General features: G+C 44.0%; 2 protein-coding genes across 2 annotated transcripts in view; both read left to right on the top strand.

Annotated features, from left to right (window-relative positions):
- Positions 1 to 506: 506 nt before the first annotated feature.
- On the top strand, positions 507 to 13437 carry LOC112214777 (ubiquitin carboxyl-terminal hydrolase BAP1-like). Its single transcript, XM_024373791.2, has 17 exons — positions 507 to 728; positions 1062 to 1091; positions 1203 to 1257; positions 1415 to 1547; positions 1743 to 1862; positions 1955 to 2016; positions 2280 to 2422; positions 5666 to 5744; positions 5831 to 5954; positions 6211 to 6355; positions 6640 to 6809; positions 7007 to 7140; positions 7372 to 7841; positions 11106 to 11344; positions 11612 to 11704; positions 11817 to 11889; positions 12195 to 13437. Exons 1-17 carry the CDS (start codon positions 692 to 694, stop codon positions 12326 to 12328), a joined length of 2241 nt encoding a protein of 746 aa, XP_024229559.1. The 5' UTR covers positions 507 to 691; the 3' UTR covers positions 12329 to 13437.
- A 3222-nt stretch (positions 13438 to 16659) lies between these two features.
- Positions 16660 to 20453, top strand: part of LOC112222711 (protein bassoon-like) — a 137826-nt gene continuing 134032 nt past the window's right edge. The window contains exon 1 of the mRNA XM_042305280.1: positions 16660 to 16944. Within this exon, the coding sequence (XP_042161214.1) occupies positions 16766 to 16944 (179 nt within the window). The 5' untranslated portion in view covers positions 16660 to 16765. The remainder of the gene's footprint in view (positions 16945 to 20453) is intronic.

Raw genomic sequence — 20453 nt, 5'->3', positions numbered from 1 at the left:
TTGGATTTTTTTCCATTTATAGTGATAGTTATGAACTGTACAGCAGGATGGAACGTAAGTTGCAGAAAATAGAGGTTGTGGTGGCAGCTGCAGAGAGGAATTAGACTATCCAAAAATCCAATCTTACTGAAAATCATTTCGCTACACCCACAATAACATCTCCTGAACATGTGTATGTGACCAATAAAATTTGATTTGACATCAGAAGAGTTACAGGGTGTGAAGGGGTGGTGTCCCATCCTTTCAGACTGTTGGCCTGAAGTAGGATTAAATATATTTAAATAGTGGCGTATGGTATTTATTATTTTTGGGGGAGTGTACTGTTAGATGGTAGGGTATTTGTTGTATTTTATTTTTTTGATGTTCTTTGGGGGGAGAAACATTTTTTATATGCAAAGTATAAGGGAGTTGTACTCCAGTCTAGTAGGTGGCGGTAATGCAACATTTATTGAATGCCAACCGCCGTTAAAAACCTAATCGAAGAAGAAGAATAGTAGTCTTGAATTCGACCATATCGAAGTCACACATAAATGACGTGCAATTAAAGCGTCCAAGCTGTCGTTCTTTTGTGTTAGAAATGAATATGTCTTCGTTCCGTTAGCTAATTGGGTAAAACTTTTGTAGTGGTTATGTAAATATGGACTGGCTCAGTACTTAGCCAAATGTCGATGGACTGTAATTTCACACAAAAATGAACAAAGGCTGGCTGGAACTCGAGAGTGACCCGGGTAAGAAGCTAATGCGTTAGCTGCTAACGTTAGCGAACAATTATTTGTCAGATATAATCTAATCTGTAATCAAAATGTTTGATCGTCTCTATGTTTTACTGGCAGTAACCACAATACAAGTAATAGCAAATTATGTGTTATAGATTTATAGGCAGGGCTATGAGTTAGCTAGCTACTGTAGCTTGTAATATCAATTCAACACTAGTTAGTACAATAACGTTACATTGTTCATTAGTTGCACCAGCAGGAGGAATTACCTACAATGTTTCTGTTTGTATGATCGATGCCATTGTTACATTTTCAATTAACGTGTTTTCTTATGGTTCTGTGCAGGGCTATTCACGCTCTTGGTGGAGGATTTTGGTGAGTTGATTTGACAGGTTGGCTGATAAAGTAAACCTGTACTGGATAAGTGTGAGCACCATGTAGTTTGAGTATCCCTTTGTGTATTCTGCATGTGTGTTTGTAATGTAGGCGTGAAGGGGGTTCAGGTGGAGGAGATATACGACCTACAAAGCAAGTGTCCAAGGTATGGAGCAATAGTCATCAAGCCACTGTCTCCGTGTCAAACTCTCTGAAAGCCTCAATATTTACAGCCCACTGTATATATAGCCTCGGCCTACTAGTGTATAAACCCAAATATGTGGACAGCTATCTGATTTCCTTGACTCTTGTCTCCCACCCAGTCCTGTCTATGGCTTCATCTTCCTGTTCAAGTGGATTGAGGAACGAAGGTCTAGGAGGAAAGTCTCCACCTTGGTGGATGAGACCTCTGTCATCGATGATGACATTGTTAATGACATGTTCTTTGCCCACCAGGTGAGTCTGTTTAATCCTTGACTATAAGATTCAGGCCAGTCAGTTTGCAGTAATAGTGATTTGCATGCATGGAGGCTATATTGTTGTCAGAATGTGGTGCATTCCACCATTTCCTACTGTGTCAGAGGAAGACATTGTTTTTATTTTCTTTCTCTCATTGAGTTCCTTAACATGGTTATTTTTTTCTGTGCGCAGCTGATCCCCAATTCCTGCGCCACCCATGCACTTCTGAGCGTGCTCCTGAACTGTAGTGGGGTTGAGTTGGGCACTACCCTCAGCCGCATGAAGACCTTCACTAAAGGCTTCGGTCCAGAGGTGAGGACACACACACTTACCTCTCTCCAATTTCTGCTGTGGTGTTATGATTATAATCAAATTTTACATTGCATTCATTTGTGTTCTTTCAGAGTAAAGGCTACGCCATTGGAAATGCCCCAGAGCTGGCCAAAGCACACAACAGCCATGCCAGGTAGGTGCTGCTGCGTTTGTCCCTCCCTATTGAGTATGCCCCTTCCTACAACTAGATTTTATTCAGTAGGCACATAAAAAAAAAACAAGGCTGAAACAACAGAGAGGTACCAACCTGAAATCGTCCAATTAGAAACAGTTTTCATTTGCTGTTGCAAAACATTGTCTATTTTGTGCAGGAATGAATACAACCCTGATTTGTACAAATGTGACTGCCACCCATGATTGATTCTTCCGCCTCTTCCTTCTCTTGTTTCCATGGAGACCGGAGCCCAGGCACCTGCCAGAGAAGCAGAATGGGATTAGTGCCGTGCGGACCATGGAAGCGTTCCACTTTGTCAGCTACGTGCCCATCAAAGACCGACTGTTTGAGTTAGACGGCCTCAAGGCATACCCCATTGACCACGGTGAGACTGCACACTGTGATGGACTAAGGGAAGCAGCGTAGTACTGCTCACTTACGTTGAGACAGCCTAGCGCAGCCTTAAAGTATGGGTCATGACCCAAAGTGGGTTGCAGACCTGTTAATTGCGGCTCGCGATTTGTCCTGAGTAAATGTATAATTATTTAATTTAATTACTGGAATTGATTTGGTTAAGTGCAACTGCGCTCTCTGCTCAGTGCGCTCTCAGCTGAGCAGCGGTGTCTCTGCTCAGTTTGGCAGCTGTGCGAGTGGGAGGGAGATGCCCGTGTGCTTTGCAGTTTACCAATCTTTTTTTCTGCAGTTTTATTGAAGATCACGCTGCTGTCATTCAGCAGTAGATGATGCGCTGTCAGCCATTCCCACTCGCCATCACTCACCGCTGTCATCCAATGGACTCAAGCTAGCCACACGTTTTGACTGAACGCAATTGTCATGAAATGCAGTGATGAGTTTCTATCTTGGTTTCATACAAACTTTGAGATGTAACGAGGAACCCAGGGAGTTATTTCAGAACAGGGCAGAATGCATCAGGAAACAGTGCTTCGACAGTGGGAAAAGTAAGTCAGCTAGCAAGGCATTGTTGTCATTTCATAACGGGTGATGATCTGCAGAAATAAGGGGAGTGCTATCTTTCATAGTAGTCGATGTCAGTTTCTCTTTCAAACAATTCCCTTGGACACAGCTAACAGCTAGCTAGCTAACGTTAGCCAAAGCAAACTAGCTAGCTAACGTTAGCCAAAGCAAACTAGCTAGCTACTGCAACCCTAAGTAGCAGTACAGATGATGAAACATTATCAGGACTACTGTACAACTTACTGTATAAATTATTATTGAAAGCAAGTTAAGTTGAAGCTGTTCTGTTAAAATACAAGAAATCATTTTGATTCTGGAATTAACTGATTTAAAGCAAGATGCTTTTTGAGGCAAACACGCACAGTTCTGGGTTGCTCATCTACAGCAGGAATCGGTCTTCTGCCTGACTGAGAAAACAGTAGATGTGAGTCAGGGTTCTCAACTCTGCCGTCCTTAAAAAAACAAGTACAGAAACGGACTCAATGCTGAGCATGACCGCCTAGTTGCACTGTCAAAAACGGAGCCTAGAATAGACCTGCTTGTTGAGAACTTCAACCAGCCATGCACCTCTGTGTGTGTTTGTATGTTTGTTTTCTGGTCTACATCTGTGTGATGTGATCAATCAGTTTATTCCATTTCAGAATATTTTTTGTTGTATTTTAAGAGCAACAGTTCCAACCTAGACGTATATGTAGGAGTGTTTTTAAAGGGGGAAAATAAACATTAGTTACTATTTACAGTTGAAGTCGGAAGTTTACATACACCTTAGCCAAATACATTTAAACTCTTTTTTTTTTTTTTTTTTTTTTTTTTTTTGCAATTTCCTAGTAAAAATTCCCTGTCTTAGATCAGTTAGGATCACCTACTATTATTCTGACATTTCACATTCTTAAAATAAAGTGATTTTATTTCCGCTTTTATTTTTTTTTCACCACATTCCCAGTTGGTCAGATGTTTACATACACTCAAATAGTATTTGGTAGCATTGCCTTTAAATTGTTTAACTTGGGTCAAACATTTTGGTTAACCTTCCACAAGCTTCCCACAATAAGTTGGGTGAATTTTGGCCCATTCCTCCTGACAGAGCTGGTGTAACTGAGTCAGGTTTGTAGGCCTCCATGCTCGCACACACTTTTTCAGATTTTCTGTAGGATTGAGGTCAGGGCTTTGTGATGGCCACTCCAATACCTTGAATTTGTTGTCTTTAAGCCATTTTGCCACAACTTTGAAAGTATGCTTGAGGTCATTGTCCATTTGGAAGACCCATTTGTGACCAAGCTTTAACTCTCCGACTGATGTTGTTTCAATATATCCACATAATTTTCCTGCCTCATGATGCCATCTATTTTGTGAAGTGCACCAGTCCCTCCTGCAGCAAAGCACCCCCACAACATGATGCTGCCACCCACGTGCTTCACGGTCCGGCTGGTGTTCTTCGGCTTGCAAGCTTCCCCCTTTTTCCTCCAAACACAACAATGGTCATTATGGCCAAACAGTTCTATTTTTGTTTCATCAGACCAGAGGACATTTCTCCAGAAAGTACCAACTTTGTCCCCATGTGCAGTTGCAAACTGTAGTCTGGCTTTTTTTATGGTGGTTTTGGAACAGTGGCTTCTTCCTTGCTGAGCGGCCTTTCAGGTTATGTCGATAGACAGAACGCGTCTCCTTCCTGAGCGGTATGACGGCTGCGTGGTCCCATGGTGTTTATTCTTGCGTACTATTGTTTGTACAGATGAACGTGGTACCTTCAGGCGTTTGCAAATTGCTCCCAAGGATGAACCAGACTTGTGGAGGTCTACAATTGTTTTTCTGAGGTCTTGGCGGATTTTATTTAGATTTTCCAATGATGTCAAGCAAAGAGGCACTGAGTTTGAAGGTAGTACTTGAAATACATCCACAGGTACACCTCCAATTGACTCAAAGTATGTCAATTAGTATCTCAATCAGAAGCTTCTAAAGCCATGACATAATTTTCTGGAATTTTCCAAGCTGTTTAAAGGCACAGTCAACTTAGTGCATTTAAACTTCTGACCCACTGGAATTGTGATACAGTGAATTAAGTGTTTTTAGAAAAATGATTTGTGTCATGCACTAAGTAGATGTCCTAACCCGACTTGCCAAAACTATAGTTTGTTAACAAGAAATGTGTGGAGTGGTTGAAAACCGAATTTTAATGACTCCAACCTAAGTATATGTAAACTTCTGACTTCAACTGTACATTTGGTATTTCATTCAATTATTTGTTTTTGTCTATTTTGTTTTTAGGCATAAGAGCAATGAAATGTACCGATATTTACGCATAGGTCCGTGTTTTCATAAGCTTGGGCCCAGAAAAACACAGAATTTCTCATTTTGGTCCCAGGCTGAAAAAGTTTAATAACCCCTGGCCTAGGGCCTAGTGTCTTCATAGCGCTGTAATGCCATGTGAAGCACATGACTATGACTTCTCTAATCTACTGTGTGGCAATACAACCCTCAACGAAATTCTGTGGGACTGCAGTGGCTCATTTTCAAATGGCAGTCTATTCCCTATGTAGTCCACTACTTTTGGCCAGGGCCCATAGGGTGGCCACATGGGCTCGGGATGAAAGCAGCATGGGGAGGGGAGAGTAAATTCTAAACATTTCTTCCTCCGCCTCTCTCTCGCTCTCAGGGCCATGGGGAGAGGAGGAGGAGTGGACGGACAAGGCGCGACGGGTCATCATGGAGAGGATTGGCTTGGCCACAGCTGGGTGAGCCTATCTCGTGCCTCAGTAACACTGAATGAGATGTTACACATGCACACACACACACTCACACACTTTCTCTCACCTCTCAGAGAGCCATACCATGATATCCGCTTCAACCTGATGGCAGTGGTTCCTGACCGCAGGGTGAAGTATGAGTCCAAACTAGAGATCCTCAAGAGGAACAGACAGATGGTTCTGGAGGGATTACAGCAGGTCAGGAAACTCACACAGAGGAGCCAATTGATATACCCCTGTGAGAAAGTGTGTGTGTGTGCATCTGATTGGGTGTGTTCCTTTTAGCTTGCCCTTTGTCCTGGTTAAGCAGAGATTTGACTTTAGGGTCAATAGAATGGTCTAAAATGTGCCAACTCTACCCAGCCAGTGCCCCTGGCGAGCTAAAACGAATGCACCCAGACCAATACACCATGTGTGTCCAATTGACTTGACATGAATGTCACCTGTTCTCCAGCTGATCCGGGTCACCCAGCCAGAGCTCGTCCAGGACAGAAAGCAGCAGGACTCCTCCCCTTCAGATGACACACCCCCTGCTATCAAAAAAGAGGCAGAGCCTCAACCTGTTACATCACAGGGGGCTGAGCAGGCTCCTCCCACAGGTATTACATTCAGCTCCAACCACCCCAATGTAGATTCTCTTTATAGACATGAGAAATGGTTCTGTGAGTCTGTCGTTGTCTCCCAAATGGCACCCTCTTCCCTATGTAGTACACTACTTTTGACCATAGCCATATTGGGCGCTGGTCAAAAGTAGTGCACCATGAAGGGAATGTGATGCCATTCGGGGTTCATCCTGTCTCAGGTTATGATGTGCTGCAACAGGTCCACTGATGTCCATGAGTTCATGACTGTCTCTCCCCTTGTTCTGCGGACGCTGCAACAGCCCAGTCCCAGTCGACACCCAGCCCCTCAGGCAAGGGGAAGGCCATGGGGAAACCAACCGCCCCAGCGGGGGGAGGGGGAGCCACGCAGCCTGTCAATAGCGCCACCCTAATCGCGCCGCGCCTGCCCGCCTTCCTGGACAACCACAACTACGCCAAGTCCCCCATGCAGGTCAGCAGGAGAGGGATGGGTAACAATGTGACAACTCAAATTTCCACACACAAGTCTCATTAACGTCAATGCGTGATGGATTGTGACGACAGGCTTGACTTGCGTACGCATATCTCAACTTAGGATTCGGCCCCATGGACCAATACTATATGTTTTCCCGTGACAAGGTAGGTGATTGGTTGGTCTGTGATTGACAGGAGGAGGAGGACCTTGCGGCAGGGGTGACGGGGGTGGGTCGTCCCCGGGTCCCTGGCGCAAACCAGCCCCCTTTCTCTGATGTTGATGACGATGAGGAGGAAGAAACTGGCACAGTAGCAGGCACACCCACCAGGTCAGCTCCACACAACTAGAGTTATTCTAGTGCTATGGTCATTCTCTTTCTATTCTATTTCCATTATATTTCTATGCTCAGCTTCATATCGCATGATGTTTCAATTAAGACTGTGGTAAAGGCCTGAGGTGATGGTGTTATTCAGACTTAAAAGCGTTATACCACATTTTTCATTGAGTCCAAAATGTTCCCCTCTGTAACTTGAATGTTCGTATGTTCATGTGTGTTTAGGTTCAGGCGGAAGGCGGGCCTGCGTTCCCGTACGGGCCGTGCAGGCGGCGGTGGCGTGGAGACCAAGCTGGCGCTGAGTGTCCTGGCCGAGAAACTCAAGAAGGAAGTCCAGAGGAAGGACGCTCTGGCCACGCCCCTCTCGGTCCGCACCGAGGGCCGCACGGGGGGCATTGTGATCACCGCCACCTCGCAGCCTTCGCCCACGCCAAGCAACGAGAGCACTGACACCGCCTCGGAGATCGGCAGCGCTTTCAACTCGCCACTGCGCTCCCCGGCTCGCTCACAGGCGGCCACGCGACCCTCCAGCCCCGTGGCGTCCCACTTGTCCCGGGTGCTGTTCGGGGAGGATGAGGGTCTACTGAGGCTGGACGCCAGGCACAACCGGGCTGTTAGAGAGCTGGGGCCCTCCGTCAGCACTGCCCTGCTGCATCTACAGGAGGACGGTGTTATATATGCTGTACCGCCACCCGGTGAGGATGTGTGTGCAAGATGGGGAGAGAAAGAGACTGGACATGTGGGGAAGCGAACATGGGCACTCGGATTTAAGATTATCATCATAAATGAATTATCAAAGAGCAGCTGCTTACCTTTAAACCTAATTACATAAGCCATATTAACACCTGGATTATACTAATCTAATACCAGACTGACACAGCTCTGGAGATACAAGAGCTGAACAATGCGTTAACTAGTAGGGATGTAACGATTCACCGACACGCACCGGCCCCCCGATTTCAAATGTTTAAGAAACAAGTGCAAATCGATCCAAATGTAGCATGCATCAGTCAGAAAATCGATTCAAACGCTACAAATCGCCGGTTGACTAAAATGTTTTGCTCAGATTACCTTGTTTTTACTTTCTGAAAATACCTCTCATCTTTCAGTGTCGACCTGCGTGTAACTGTGTTGCCCGTCATTGGTCTACAATAACAACCCCAGAACAACCCCAGGCGATATCGGTAGCCTAGTCAAACTGCACACTGTGCTCAGCTTCACACGCTGACCAACGCCAGGCAGGCAACCTGTTCCTGATCTTGCATGATATTAGGCTGTATTAGTTGAGTAACAACCTATGTAATTTGCTAGGTTATAGTTATCTATGCACTGTTAAATTGTGTTTTACCGGAATAGATGTTAACTACAGGAGACAACTCTCATTGGCTGTCCCTGCCGACAATAGATTTTATTTTGATTTGTTCAACATCGGATGCGTCCCATCAACTACACTGATTTTGAAGTAGACTTAACAAGTGACATCAATAAGGGATGGAAAGAGCATGTGTTCCTAATGTTTTGTACACTCTGTGCATATGGTCATTTTTAGATATACAGGGTTAAGTTGATAATTCCATAGTGAGGGCAGCAATCACTCGCACACTGCATGGTGGAAGCAGAGGAGAAGAGATCACGCAGTTAAAAATGTCAAAACGGGTGGTGGGGGGGAATCTAAAGTGTGCTATATGTTAATTGGAAAAATATTAATGCATAACTAGCTCAAACACTTAATCTGCAAAAATGACTAGTTAATTAGTGGGTGATTTCAGATTCAAAGTGGGGCGACTGGCTACATTGTCGTACCCCCCCCCCCCCAGCTCAGAGAGCTGCAACTCATGAGCTCTATCAGCAGCAGATTTGAATTTAGAATGGAAAATGAATGTGTTTATGCAACAAATGTTGGTGCATCGAATCGTATCAGGCCGAATCCCACCGATTCGCTCTCAAATCAAACCAAAACGCACTAAAACATCTCGTTCATGAATCCTATCGGAACCCATGTACAGTTGAAGTCGTAAGTTTACATATACTTAGGTTGGAGTCATTAAAACTCGTTTTTCAACCACTCCACACATTTCTTGTTAACACACTATAGTTTTGGCAAGTCGGTTAGGACGTCTACTTTGTGCATGACACAATTTTTCCAACACTTTTAATTCACTGTATCACAATTCCAGTGGGTCAGAGGTTTACATGCACTAAGTTGACTGTGCCTTTAAACAGCTTGGGAAATTCCATAAAAGGATGTCATGGCTTTAGAAGCTTCTTATAGGCTAATTTACATACTTTGAGTCAATTGGTGGTGTACCTGTGGATGTATTCCAGTGCCTCTTTGCTTGACATCATGGGAAAATCAAATGAAATCAGACAAAAATATTGTAGACCTCCATAAGTCTGGTTCATCCTTGGAAGCAATTTCCAAACGCCTGAAGGTACCACGTTCATCTGTACAAACAATAGTACGCAAGTATAAACACCATGGAACCACTCAGCCGCCATAACGCTCAGGAAGGAGATGCGTTTTGTCTCCTAGAGATGAACATACTTTGGTGCGAAAGGTGCAAATCAATCCCAGAACAGCCAAGGACCTTGTGAAGATGCTGGGGGAAACCGGTATAAAAGTATCTATATCCACAGTAAAACAAGTCTTCTATCGACATAACCTGACAGGCCGCTCAGCAAGGAAGAAGCCACTACTACAAAACCTCCATAATAAAGCCAGACTACGGTTTGCAACTGCACATGGGGACAAAGATTGTACTTTCTGGAGAAATGTTGTCTGGTCTGATGAAACAAAAATAGAACTGTTTGGCTACAATGAACATCGTTATGTTTGGAGGAAAAAGGGGAGGCTTGCAAGCCGAAGAACACCATCCCAACTGTGAAGCACGGAGGTGGCAGTATCATGTTGTGTGGGTGCTTTGCTGCAGGAGGGACTGGTGCACTTCACAAAATAGATGGCATCATGAGGCAGAAAAATTATATGGATATATTGAAGCAACATCTCAAGTCATCAGTCGGGAAGTTAAACCTTGGTCGCAAATGGGTCTTCCAAATCGACATATACCTCAAGTTGTGGTAAAATGTCTTAAGGACAACAAAGTCAAGGTATTGGAGTGGCCATTCACAAAGCCCTGACCTCAATCTTATAGAAAAATTGTGGGCAGAACTGAAAAAGCGTGTGGGAGCAAGGAGGCCTACAAACCTGACTCAGTTACACCAGCTCTTTCAGGAGGAATGGACCAAAGTTTACCCAACGTATTGTGGGAAGCTTGTGGAAGGCTATCTGAAATGTTTGACCCAAGTTAAACAATTTTAAAGGCATTGCTACCAAATACTAATTGAGTGTATGTAAACTTCTGACTCACTGGGAATGTGATGAAATAAATAAAATCTGAAATAAATCCTTCTACTATTATTCTGTTCTTAACTGACCTAAGACAGGGAATTTTTACTAGGATTAAATGTCAAGAATTGTGAAATCCTGAGTTTAAATGTAATTGGCTAAGGTGCATGTAAACTTCCGACTTCAACTGTAGAAATAACAAAATATGCTGAAAAGCTGCTGTGTTCAATGTAACCAGGTATAAAATCCTGACCTACGGTTCGGTTTGCAATGCTCCCACATAGGGAAATAGAGAATGTGAGAAGAACCCTGTGGCCTCACGCTATTCAACGTGGGAAATGTGGGCACCCGGGGTCCATCAAATCGTTTTGAAAGGAATCGATGCACATTCCTATTAGCTGAAATCTGATGGCGAGTTGATAGCTGGGACATATTCACTACAAACTAAACGAAAGAAAATGGACAAACAGGGAGGAACTTCCTGAACTTGTCTAATAAGAAACCTTTTTTTTGGGGTGGGGGGTCCAAAATGTTTTTTTTTTTATACAGTGTGCAATGATGAATATTTGTTGGGGTTTATTGCTCAATAGATGTTGTTTCTGTGCCAGTGCAGCCGATACACCACCTGAGGGGTCCAAGCGAGAGAAGGCAGGCACTCCAGAGAAGGTAAAAGACCAAGAGCAAGGGAGCAACCCAGCAGGAAGGGGGGAAGGTGTGAAGGAGGATGGTAAGGAGGGACCATCGGTGGAGGTGAAGGAGGAGCGCAAAGACATCAAACCCAGAAAGGAAAAGATCATCTCCACGGAAACCGTTGGAAGCAACAAGCCCTCAGGGGAGAAATACTCTCCTAAAGTAAGTCTTCTTTTTTCTCTCTCACTTGCTAGAAACATCTCTGAAGATTTCTGTATTTTATGGCTCCTCAATCCTTTTTTCACTTTTTTTCTTTCGAGTTATTGTCCTGTTTTCCACTGGTTTTGTATGCCTTTTTGTTTTCAAATTCGTCTTTCACTGTATTGTGTCTAATAGCTAATTCGAGCTAGAGGTTGACTTGCTGTATGTAACAGTTTGCTGTTTATAAATGTCAGCCAGATTTCTTCTCCATCTCTTGTTTTCCTGCAGGAGCTGCTTGCTCTACTGAAATGTGTGGAGGCGGACATCGCCAACTATGAAGTGTTTTTGAAGGAGGAGGTGGAGAAGAGGAAGAAGTACAAGGTTAGAATAAATTCTAATCAAGTTCCTAAGTAGTGGGATGAATGAGTTTGGTCACAGAAATCCAAAGCTGTGTGTGGGTGTTAATGAAAATGTTCAACTGTGTTTTGACCAGATCGATGACCAGAGAAGGACCCATAATTATGACGAGTTCATCTGTACCTTCATATCCATGCTGGCCCAAGAAGGTACAGTCACCTCTCAACTCTTTCCCTTGGTAGAACTAAAGGTGGAATGTCATGCATGAACACATCCCATCTTAGTCTCTCTCTGTTTATTAGCTAATCCCTGTTCTATATTTAACCTCCCTACTGTGTAGTCGGGGACCCACACTGCCTGAGAGTAGTCCACATAATGGTACACTCTCTCCACATCTTCCTCTCTGACAAGTGTTTTTAATATGATTTCCTGTAGAAAATGTGATAACATTTTACTAGATCATAGGCAATTTTACAGAAACCAATTTTACAAGTCGCTCTCCTTCTGTCTCCAGGCATGTTGGCTAGTCTGGTCGAGCAGAATATCTCTGTGCGTCGTCGCCAGGGCGTGAGCATCGGTCGTCTACACAAACAGAGGAAACCAGACCGCAGGAAACGCTCGCGACCCTACAAGGCCAAGCGCCAGTGACCCCCAGGAAGTGTTTGCTCGGAATCACCGATCACCAATCACAGCAGAGAAAATACAAAAACCCTTGTTGCACTCATGACACTGTCCTGTGACGTCAGGGAGAAAAGGATGCATATTGCTGTATTTGTGTCAGTCTCTGACTTCCTCCAATGAACCATCTGTTGATTAGTTTAATCAGGTTTGCTTCACTGTAAGCAGAAGAGTAATTTTGTATGTTTGTGTTCCTGAGTGACACCTTATTCCCTAGTGCACTACTTTTGACCAGAGCCCTACATAGTGCAATACTTTTTTATGGGCCCTGATCACATGTTGGGCACTATATAGAGAATTGGGTGCCATTTGGGATGCACTCCTAGTCTCTCATGTAAAAGGACCTCTGTCTTTGCCATCACACTGTGTACTGGGTCGTGTTCATTAGGCACGCGGCGGCAAACTTTATGAACGTTTTGCAAATGAAAATGAGTGTTTGCAATTCCAGATAGTTCCTCCCTGTTTCAGTCTGTTTTTCTTCCATTTGGTGCCTAATGAACACAAAGGTGTGACAACTGATTGTGAGGGACACAGGAAGCTTCTGGGAAGTCTTAGAGTTGGTCGGATCATGTGATGTGACTCTTTCCTGTCAAGAAGGGCTGGTTTACTGCTATTTGCTTGCTTGTATTATGCTTTGGCAGTACCGTACTATGTGTCCCAAATAGCACCCTATTTCCTATTTAATGCACTACCTTTAGGTCTCTGATCAAATGTAGTGCACTATATAGGGAATAAGGTGCAATTTGGGATATACTGTATCCCCTTTTGACATCCTGTAAATGAATGGATGAGATCTACTCTTGTTTTTTTTGTTTTTTTATTCTGTAAATGATCTCTAAATGTAGACTCTAATTTTTGAGAGCATGAGATGTGAGTGTGTAAGCAGTTTGTATGTTTCTGTACATATGTATCTGTCAGCTCAGCATCAGTGGTAACAAGTGTTTAAAAATAATAATAATCCTAGTCACATGAATACAATGAACTCCACAAAAGCACTATTGACCTCACTCACTTCTCATCATGCCATAGGTGGATGCTCTGGGTCATATATTTGGTGCGATTAAAAACATATCACATGGGCTTGGCTTTGACTGCGTTTATTCCATTACTTGCACAAAGAGACTTCCATCCTCTTGGCAGACTGAGTTTAGTCCGCGACCATCCTCTCTGATTTGAATAGTGTTACGAACGGGAACCCGCTGAGGCGCGGAACGCAAACACCTTACTTACGCTTCGCGCCAATAGGAACTCCTCCACTTGGTGGGAATTGTAACATGCTTCATATAGCGAGGATCGTTACAAGAGCTTTATATGTTGAGACACCGCTGGTGCTGGAGACTTTCCTAAGGAGGAATACCCTCTGTGGAGTCCAGAGGGCAGATGTAAGCGGGGGAGGCCCAAGACACCATGGCAGAGGAGAGTCGAGACGGCGCTCCAGCCACATCAGTAGAGCAGGGCCACGGTGAAGATGGCCAGAGACCGACAGAATCAAAGGGCCTTTGCCCCAGCCAGCACGACTGAAATGAGTGAGTGTTAAGAAAATGTCCAAGCTGACATTTTGTTTAGTTGCTGCCTATGTCCACGAGGTGTAGCAATGGTTCCAGGATGTGCTGCTGAACCCCCTTAGTCACACAGTTATATCATCGGTCGGCAAGGCCTCTCGCCACATGGGTTCCTTCCAATGTCGTGTCACTTTGGAGACGTTTAGGCACGTTAATATATGCACCCAGAGAAAGTAATTGTCTCTCCATCCTCCCCCGTGTGTTTGCATCCAAAGCTGCAGTATCTCGGTGGGTGTACACATAGTATCCAAAACATGAAGAACACCTGCTCCTTCCCTGACAGACTGACCAGTTGAAAGCGATGATCCTGTATTGATGTCACTTGTTAAATATACTTCAATCAGTGTAGATGAAGAAGGATTTTTTAGCCTTGAGACATGGGATTGTGTATGTGTGCCATTCAGAGGGTGAATGGGCAAGGCAAAAGATTTAAGTGCCTTTGAATGGGGTATGATAGTATGTGCCAGGCGCACCGGTTTGTGTCAAGAACTGCAACACTTCTGGGATTTTCATGCTCAACAGTTTCCTGTGTGTATCAAGAATGGTCCACCAACCAAAGGACATCCAGCCAATTTGACACAACTGTGGGAAGCATTGGAGAACATGGGCCGGCATGGGGGGTGCAACTCAATATTAGGAAGGTGTTCCTAATGTTTGATATAATCAGTGTATGTGTGTGCTTGTATGTTGGTGTGTTAATCAAGATCTCTAACCATGTTTTGACCAGATCGAAGACCAGAGGAGGACCCATAATTATGACAAGTTCATATTCACCTTCATATCCATGCTGGCAGAAGAAAATAAGGCCATCTCTCACCCACATATCCAGTCTTCTATGAGGCGTGCCCTAAATATAGGCTAAAACCTTGGTATACCTTACATGCTTGACACCAACTGTCACAAGTCAACAATTCTGCCTATGGACATATTCATGAGCTCTATATATTGCAGGAGATCGACCAGTGAGCAGTGTAAACCTAGCATTATACATAGACCTACAACCAGGAAGCCATAACCCAAGCTAGCCTCAATCTTAGCTTTGGTCAAGTCAGCACAACTCAACATTATGAAGTAAACAATCCACTCCGATTGTTTTTTTTTTTTTAAATGTTTAGGGCCAAAGTGAAACATTAGGGTTTGTTCCGGTGTACTGGTTTCACCTTCTAATCTTCCTTTAACCCAATGGCATTGTCACACCACCATGATAGAGTTGGCCATGCACCTTGAAGATGTAGTGCTCTATGTAGGGAATAGGGTGCCATTTGGGACAGAGATTCACTCTGAGCCAACAGTGCACTGACATGACTACATTGTCGTTGGCATTTTCTTTTTCATTATTTTAGGCAGGAAATGAATCGCGTTATGCTTACCCCAATGTCAACTTTTATGCCTTTCCCTAAATCTAACATGAACCTCACTGAAACTATACCTCATTTTAACGTTAACCTAAGTCTGGACCATATGCCTGTTTTCATTCTGCCCGTTGATTTCATTCTGCCACTGCGCTGCTTCTCTCCAACAACACTCTGGAGAGGCGCGCAGGGCATGGACAAGCTACATATTTTGCACCCCTGCCCTTGGCAAACTGGGCACTGCTTATCATGAGGCACTCACCTAAATAGCCCTTATGCCACTGGGTGAGAGAAGTTATCATTGTTTAGGGGCAGAATAATGTGAAGTTTTATGTGTTGTTGGTGGTGTGTCTTTGTCAGTTTAGCTCGGAACATGCTGCCCTCTTCAAACTGCCGCTCTAGGCGGCTGCCTAATGGACTGGCCGACACTGCTCTACATGATTATTATTTACCACCTCTATCATTAGTTTTAATGTAAGGTCATTAAAGCAGTGTGGTTAAGGTTAAGTTTAAAATCCAACTTTAAGAAGATATATATTTTTTTTAAATAGGCAGGGTTTATAACTTTGTGGCTATTGAAGCTGGTGACAACCGGGTTTTTCGCAGGAGTGTGAATGAATGAGAGTGGTCCTGAGGGGAGAGATTGTAGATAGCCTTATCAATGGTGGAGTAGCCTGAGCTGCGGAGGAAATGACATCCGCTGGGTCCTGCAGAGCACAGCGCCTGGAGCTGATCAATAGTTAACTGATCAATAGTCACAGAAACCATGGCCAGAAAGGACAGACAGTGGGACTGGAGGGGACAGGGCAGCTGCTTGACACCCAAATAGCACCCTATTCTCTATACAGTTTACTACTTTTGATCAGAGCCCTATATGGGCCCTGGTTAAAAGCAGTGCACTAAATAGGGAATAGGGTGCCATTTTGGATGCATGATCTGTCTAGTGCCCCTTGAGAATGTAGCCTTTTAACGAGGAAGAGACCGTGCAGGCGTCATAGAAGATGTGGTTTATTCTATTTAGTGGTCATTATTTTCAATCCATCTCAGCGCTTTAATGCATAACAGGTTGCACAACCTGGAGAGCACCACTGTAATTGGTCCACTGTTCGGGAGACACGCCTCTCCGTGGAGCATAGTAGACCAATTAACAAACACTACGCCTACGTAACATGCAGTGAACAATGGAGATGAATGACAGTTTCCTGTTAAAATTGCTTCTATATTGGAAAATGTCATGTTTTTCATAGCGGTTCAAGTGTCTTGGCAGGCGACACAAACGAGGACTTAAGGGCACGCGCCCGTACGCGCTCACTCCCTTTTGCGTCAGCGCGCGTCCTCTGTCTTTCCGCCAGTGCGCGTGCTCCGTGCAGGAAACAGAATTATAGGTGATGATGGCGGAAGGGGAGCAGCGTTGAGTTTCCTCTGAGTTTTTTATTCTAACTGTAGAACCCTCTACAACTTCGTTTCTCTCCTCCGAATCATATTCTGAGACGATGGGGAACGAAGGCAGCATCGAGGGTGAGGGCCAGCCGGGGCAGCCCGGCTCCGCTGTTCCTTCCCCGGGGGCTCCGACTTCCATTTCAGCACCAGCAGGCTCTGGACAGCTCATCAAGCCCAGCAATGGTGCGCCAACGGGAGGGACGGGGGCCGGACCCGGCCCGGGGATTAACAGGTACTATCTGGGACAGTTCTCTGCAGAACCGTGACAATAAAACAACAGTGTTTCTGTTTCCAGGATATTTATTTATCGTGATGCATGTCATGTAGCGTAGCCTTTAGTGGACGATCAGCTATAGCCTATAGTGGCCGTTTGTCAGAGTGTGGAGAAAATAGGCTACAGCTGGTGTTTTTAATTATTTATTTACAATATCGTTGTCAACACATATTGTCCATATAGGCTAGGTTATTCCTAGTTTTGCAATGTAGCCATTTGTTGAATCGGTTACTTGTACAAATGTGATGCAACAGTCATGCATAAATGGCTAAAACATCACGTTAACGGGCGGGTGAGCTAAAGTAAGGCAGTCGGCTACTGTATAAGCTATAAAGAGAAGGTAGACATTTTAAATCGTGAATGGTCACAGCTCTATACTGTATAATTATAGCGTGCGTAAGCATATTGTAGCCACCAAATTGAACATTTTCATTGATGAAGATTCCACGCCCGCTCTTGCACGGTGTGCGTAAGATTGGGATATCAGATTGTATCTATACTAGAGGGGCCATCTCTTTACGATGAAGCGAAACACCACGTTCATACTTTTTACATTCTCTTTTGGTGATCTCTAAAATGTAGCCCTTTTAGTAGATAAGCGATTCCATTGCTTTTTACACTTTGATTCCACGATGGGCGTGACGTGTGAGGAAAAGCAGCTGCAGTGACTGTAGTGGTCTTTTCACGTGACGTAGATTCAGAGAAAGATCAACCGTTTTTTCTCGTCAATTGACCACAACACCTGCTAAAAAGCGGTCTAAAAGGCGACCGTTAGTGTCTTAGCAGATAATACAATAATCACTTCTTCAATAGAGAATATTCCAATAGAAAAAGAGAAAACGATAGATTAGTAACATACTGTACTTTAGAGACGGGGTGATGGGATGAAAGCATATTGAGTCAACGTGTTTCCGTGTTTCCAACTCTTGAATCATTTGTATCGCCACACCTTTTAAATTGTCGGTTGCTGTTGGAGCACCATGACGTAAATAAAACATAAATATTTTCCCACGTATGAGACAGTAAAATGGACTGTGCAAAGTAAAGTTTGCATGCTACCTTCATGATTAATGTTACATCAACGCCGAATCGAGTGAATCATATGCCTCACGCGAAGAAGAAAAGTCGCATTCCCTCCCCATATGGTCTTTTGTCAATTGTATAATGTAGCCCAGCCTACTGTGTGTTTACTATTAATATTCATTTGCTACTCATTATTCATTTGTAACACACACAAACACACTCACTCATTCTCTCACACACACACGTCTTCAGCTGAGCATCCTGTGTGTGTAGATAACTGTCAGACTGATGGTCTCTAACATCATTGTGACTGGATGACACAAGCTGAAGACCAGAATACCATCAGCAGATAGCGCTGCCTGTAGTACGTACAGTATATAGGCTTATTTTGCATGTATGTAAGCCTTGTCTGAGACAGAAAGCATAGGGTAGTGAAGGCCACCCCCTCCAACCATCCAAAATAATATACGGTATATACCGTGCATTCAGACCCCTTCACTTTTTCAACATTTTGTTACATTACAGCTGTATTCTAAAATGGATAAAAATAAATAAACAATCCTCATCAATCTACACCCAATACCCCATAATGACAAAGTGAAAACATTATTGTTTTTTTGCAAAACAAATCTGATATCACAAAAAACTGATATCACAAACTGAGCAATCGGGGGAAAAGGGCCTTGGTCAGTGAGGTGACCAAGAACCCGATGGTGACTCTGACAGTGCTCCAGAGTTCCTCTGTGGAGATGGGAGGACCTTCCAGAAGGACAACCATCTCTGCAGCACTCCACCGATCAGGCCTTTATGGTGGAGTGGGCAGGCGGAAGCCACTCCTCAGTAAAAGGCACATGACAGCCCACTTTCTTTAGGTGCCACAAGGAACCTAAAGGACTCTGACCATGAGAAAAAAGATTATCTGGTCTGATGAAACCAAGATTGAACTCTTTGGCCTGAATGCCAAGTGTCAAGTCTGGAGTAAACCTGGAACCATACCTACGGCGAAGCATGGTGGTGGCAGCATCATGCTGTGGGGATGTTTTTCAGTGGCAGGGACTGTGAGACTAGTCAGGATCAAGGGAAAGATGAACAGAGCAAAGTGCAGAGAGATCCTTGGTGAAAATATGCTCCAGAGCACTCAGGACCTCAGACTGGGTTGAAGGTTCACCTTCCAACAGTACAATGACCCTAAGCACACAGCCAAGACAACGCAGGAGTGGCTTCGGGGCAAGTCTCTGAATGTCCTTGAGTGGCCCAGCCAGAGTCCGGACTTGAACCCGATCGAAGATCTCCGGAGAGACCTGAAAATAGTTGTACAGCGAAGCCTCCCATCAGACCTGACAGATCTTGAGAGGATCTGCAGAGAAGAATGGGAGAAACTCCAAATACAGGTGTGCCAAGCTTGTAGTGTCATACCCAAGAAGACTTGAGGCTGCAATCGCTGCCAAAGGTGCTTCAACAAAGTACTGAGTAAATAATAATAAATCATAACGGTCTGAATACTTATGTAAATGTGATTTTAGGTTGTTTATTTTTATACATTTGCAAAAATGTCTAAAAATCTGTTTTCACTTTTTCATTTCGGGGTATTGTGTGTAGATTAATGAGGATTCTTTTTGTTATTTTATATATTTTAGAATAAGGCTGTAACGTAACAAAATGTGGAAAAAGTCAAGGGGTCTGAATACTTTCCGAATGCACTGTATATACAGTACCAGTCAAAAGTTTGGACACACCTACTCATTGAAGTGTTTTTCTTTATTTGTACTATTTTCTACATTGTAACAAACGATGAAATAACACATGGAATAATGTATTAACTTAGAACGTGTTATACAAATCCAAATCTATTTTTAGATTTTAGATTCTTCAGAGTAGCCACCCTTTGCCTTGATGACAGCTTTGCACTCGCTTGGCATTCTCTCAACTATCTTCACCTGGAATGCTTTTCCAACAATTTTGAAGGAGTTCCCACATATGCTGAGCACTTGTTGGCTGCTTTTTCTTCACTCTACGGTCCAACTCATCCCAAATCATCTCAATTGGGTTGAGGTCGGGTGATTGTGGAGGCCTGTTCATCTGATGCAGCACTCCATCCCTCTCCTTCTTTGTCAAATAGCCCTTACACAGCCTGGAGGTGCGTTGGGTCATTGTCCTGTTGAAAAACAAATGATAGTCCCACTAAGCGCACACCAGATTGGATGGTGTATCCCTGCAGAATGCTGTGGTAGCCATGCTGGTTATGTGTGCCTTGAGTTCTAAATAAATCCCAGACAGTGTCATCAGCAAAGCACCCCCACACCATAACACCTCCTCCTCCATGCTTCACGGTTGGAACTAAACATGCGGAGATCATCCGTTCATCTAAGAAACGGAGGTTGGAACCAAAAATCGCACATTTGGACTCATTAGACCAAAGGACAGATTTCCACTGGTTTAATGTC

The sequence above is a fragment of the Oncorhynchus tshawytscha genome, linkage group LG02 (assembly GCF_018296145.1).
Source record: "Oncorhynchus tshawytscha isolate Ot180627B linkage group LG02, Otsh_v2.0, whole genome shotgun sequence".
NCBI lineage: Eukaryota > Metazoa > Chordata > Actinopteri > Salmoniformes > Salmonidae > Oncorhynchus > Oncorhynchus tshawytscha.
This window is presented reverse-complemented; position numbering and strand designations above follow the sequence as displayed.

Bases quoted from the DNA above. Each gene is read 5' to 3' on its own strand.
- LOC112214777 (XM_024373791.2), top strand. From the start codon at position 692: ATGAACAAAGGCTGGCTGGAACTCGAGAGTGACCCGG. The intron at 6,356-6,639 runs GTATTACATTCA...ACGCTGCAACAG, and splicing joins TGAGCAGGCTCCTCCCACAG to CCCAGTCCCAGTCGACACCC. The intron at 11,705-11,816 runs GTTAGAATAAAT...TGTTTTGACCAG, and splicing joins AGAAGAGGAAGAAGTACAAG to ATCGATGACCAGAGAAGGAC.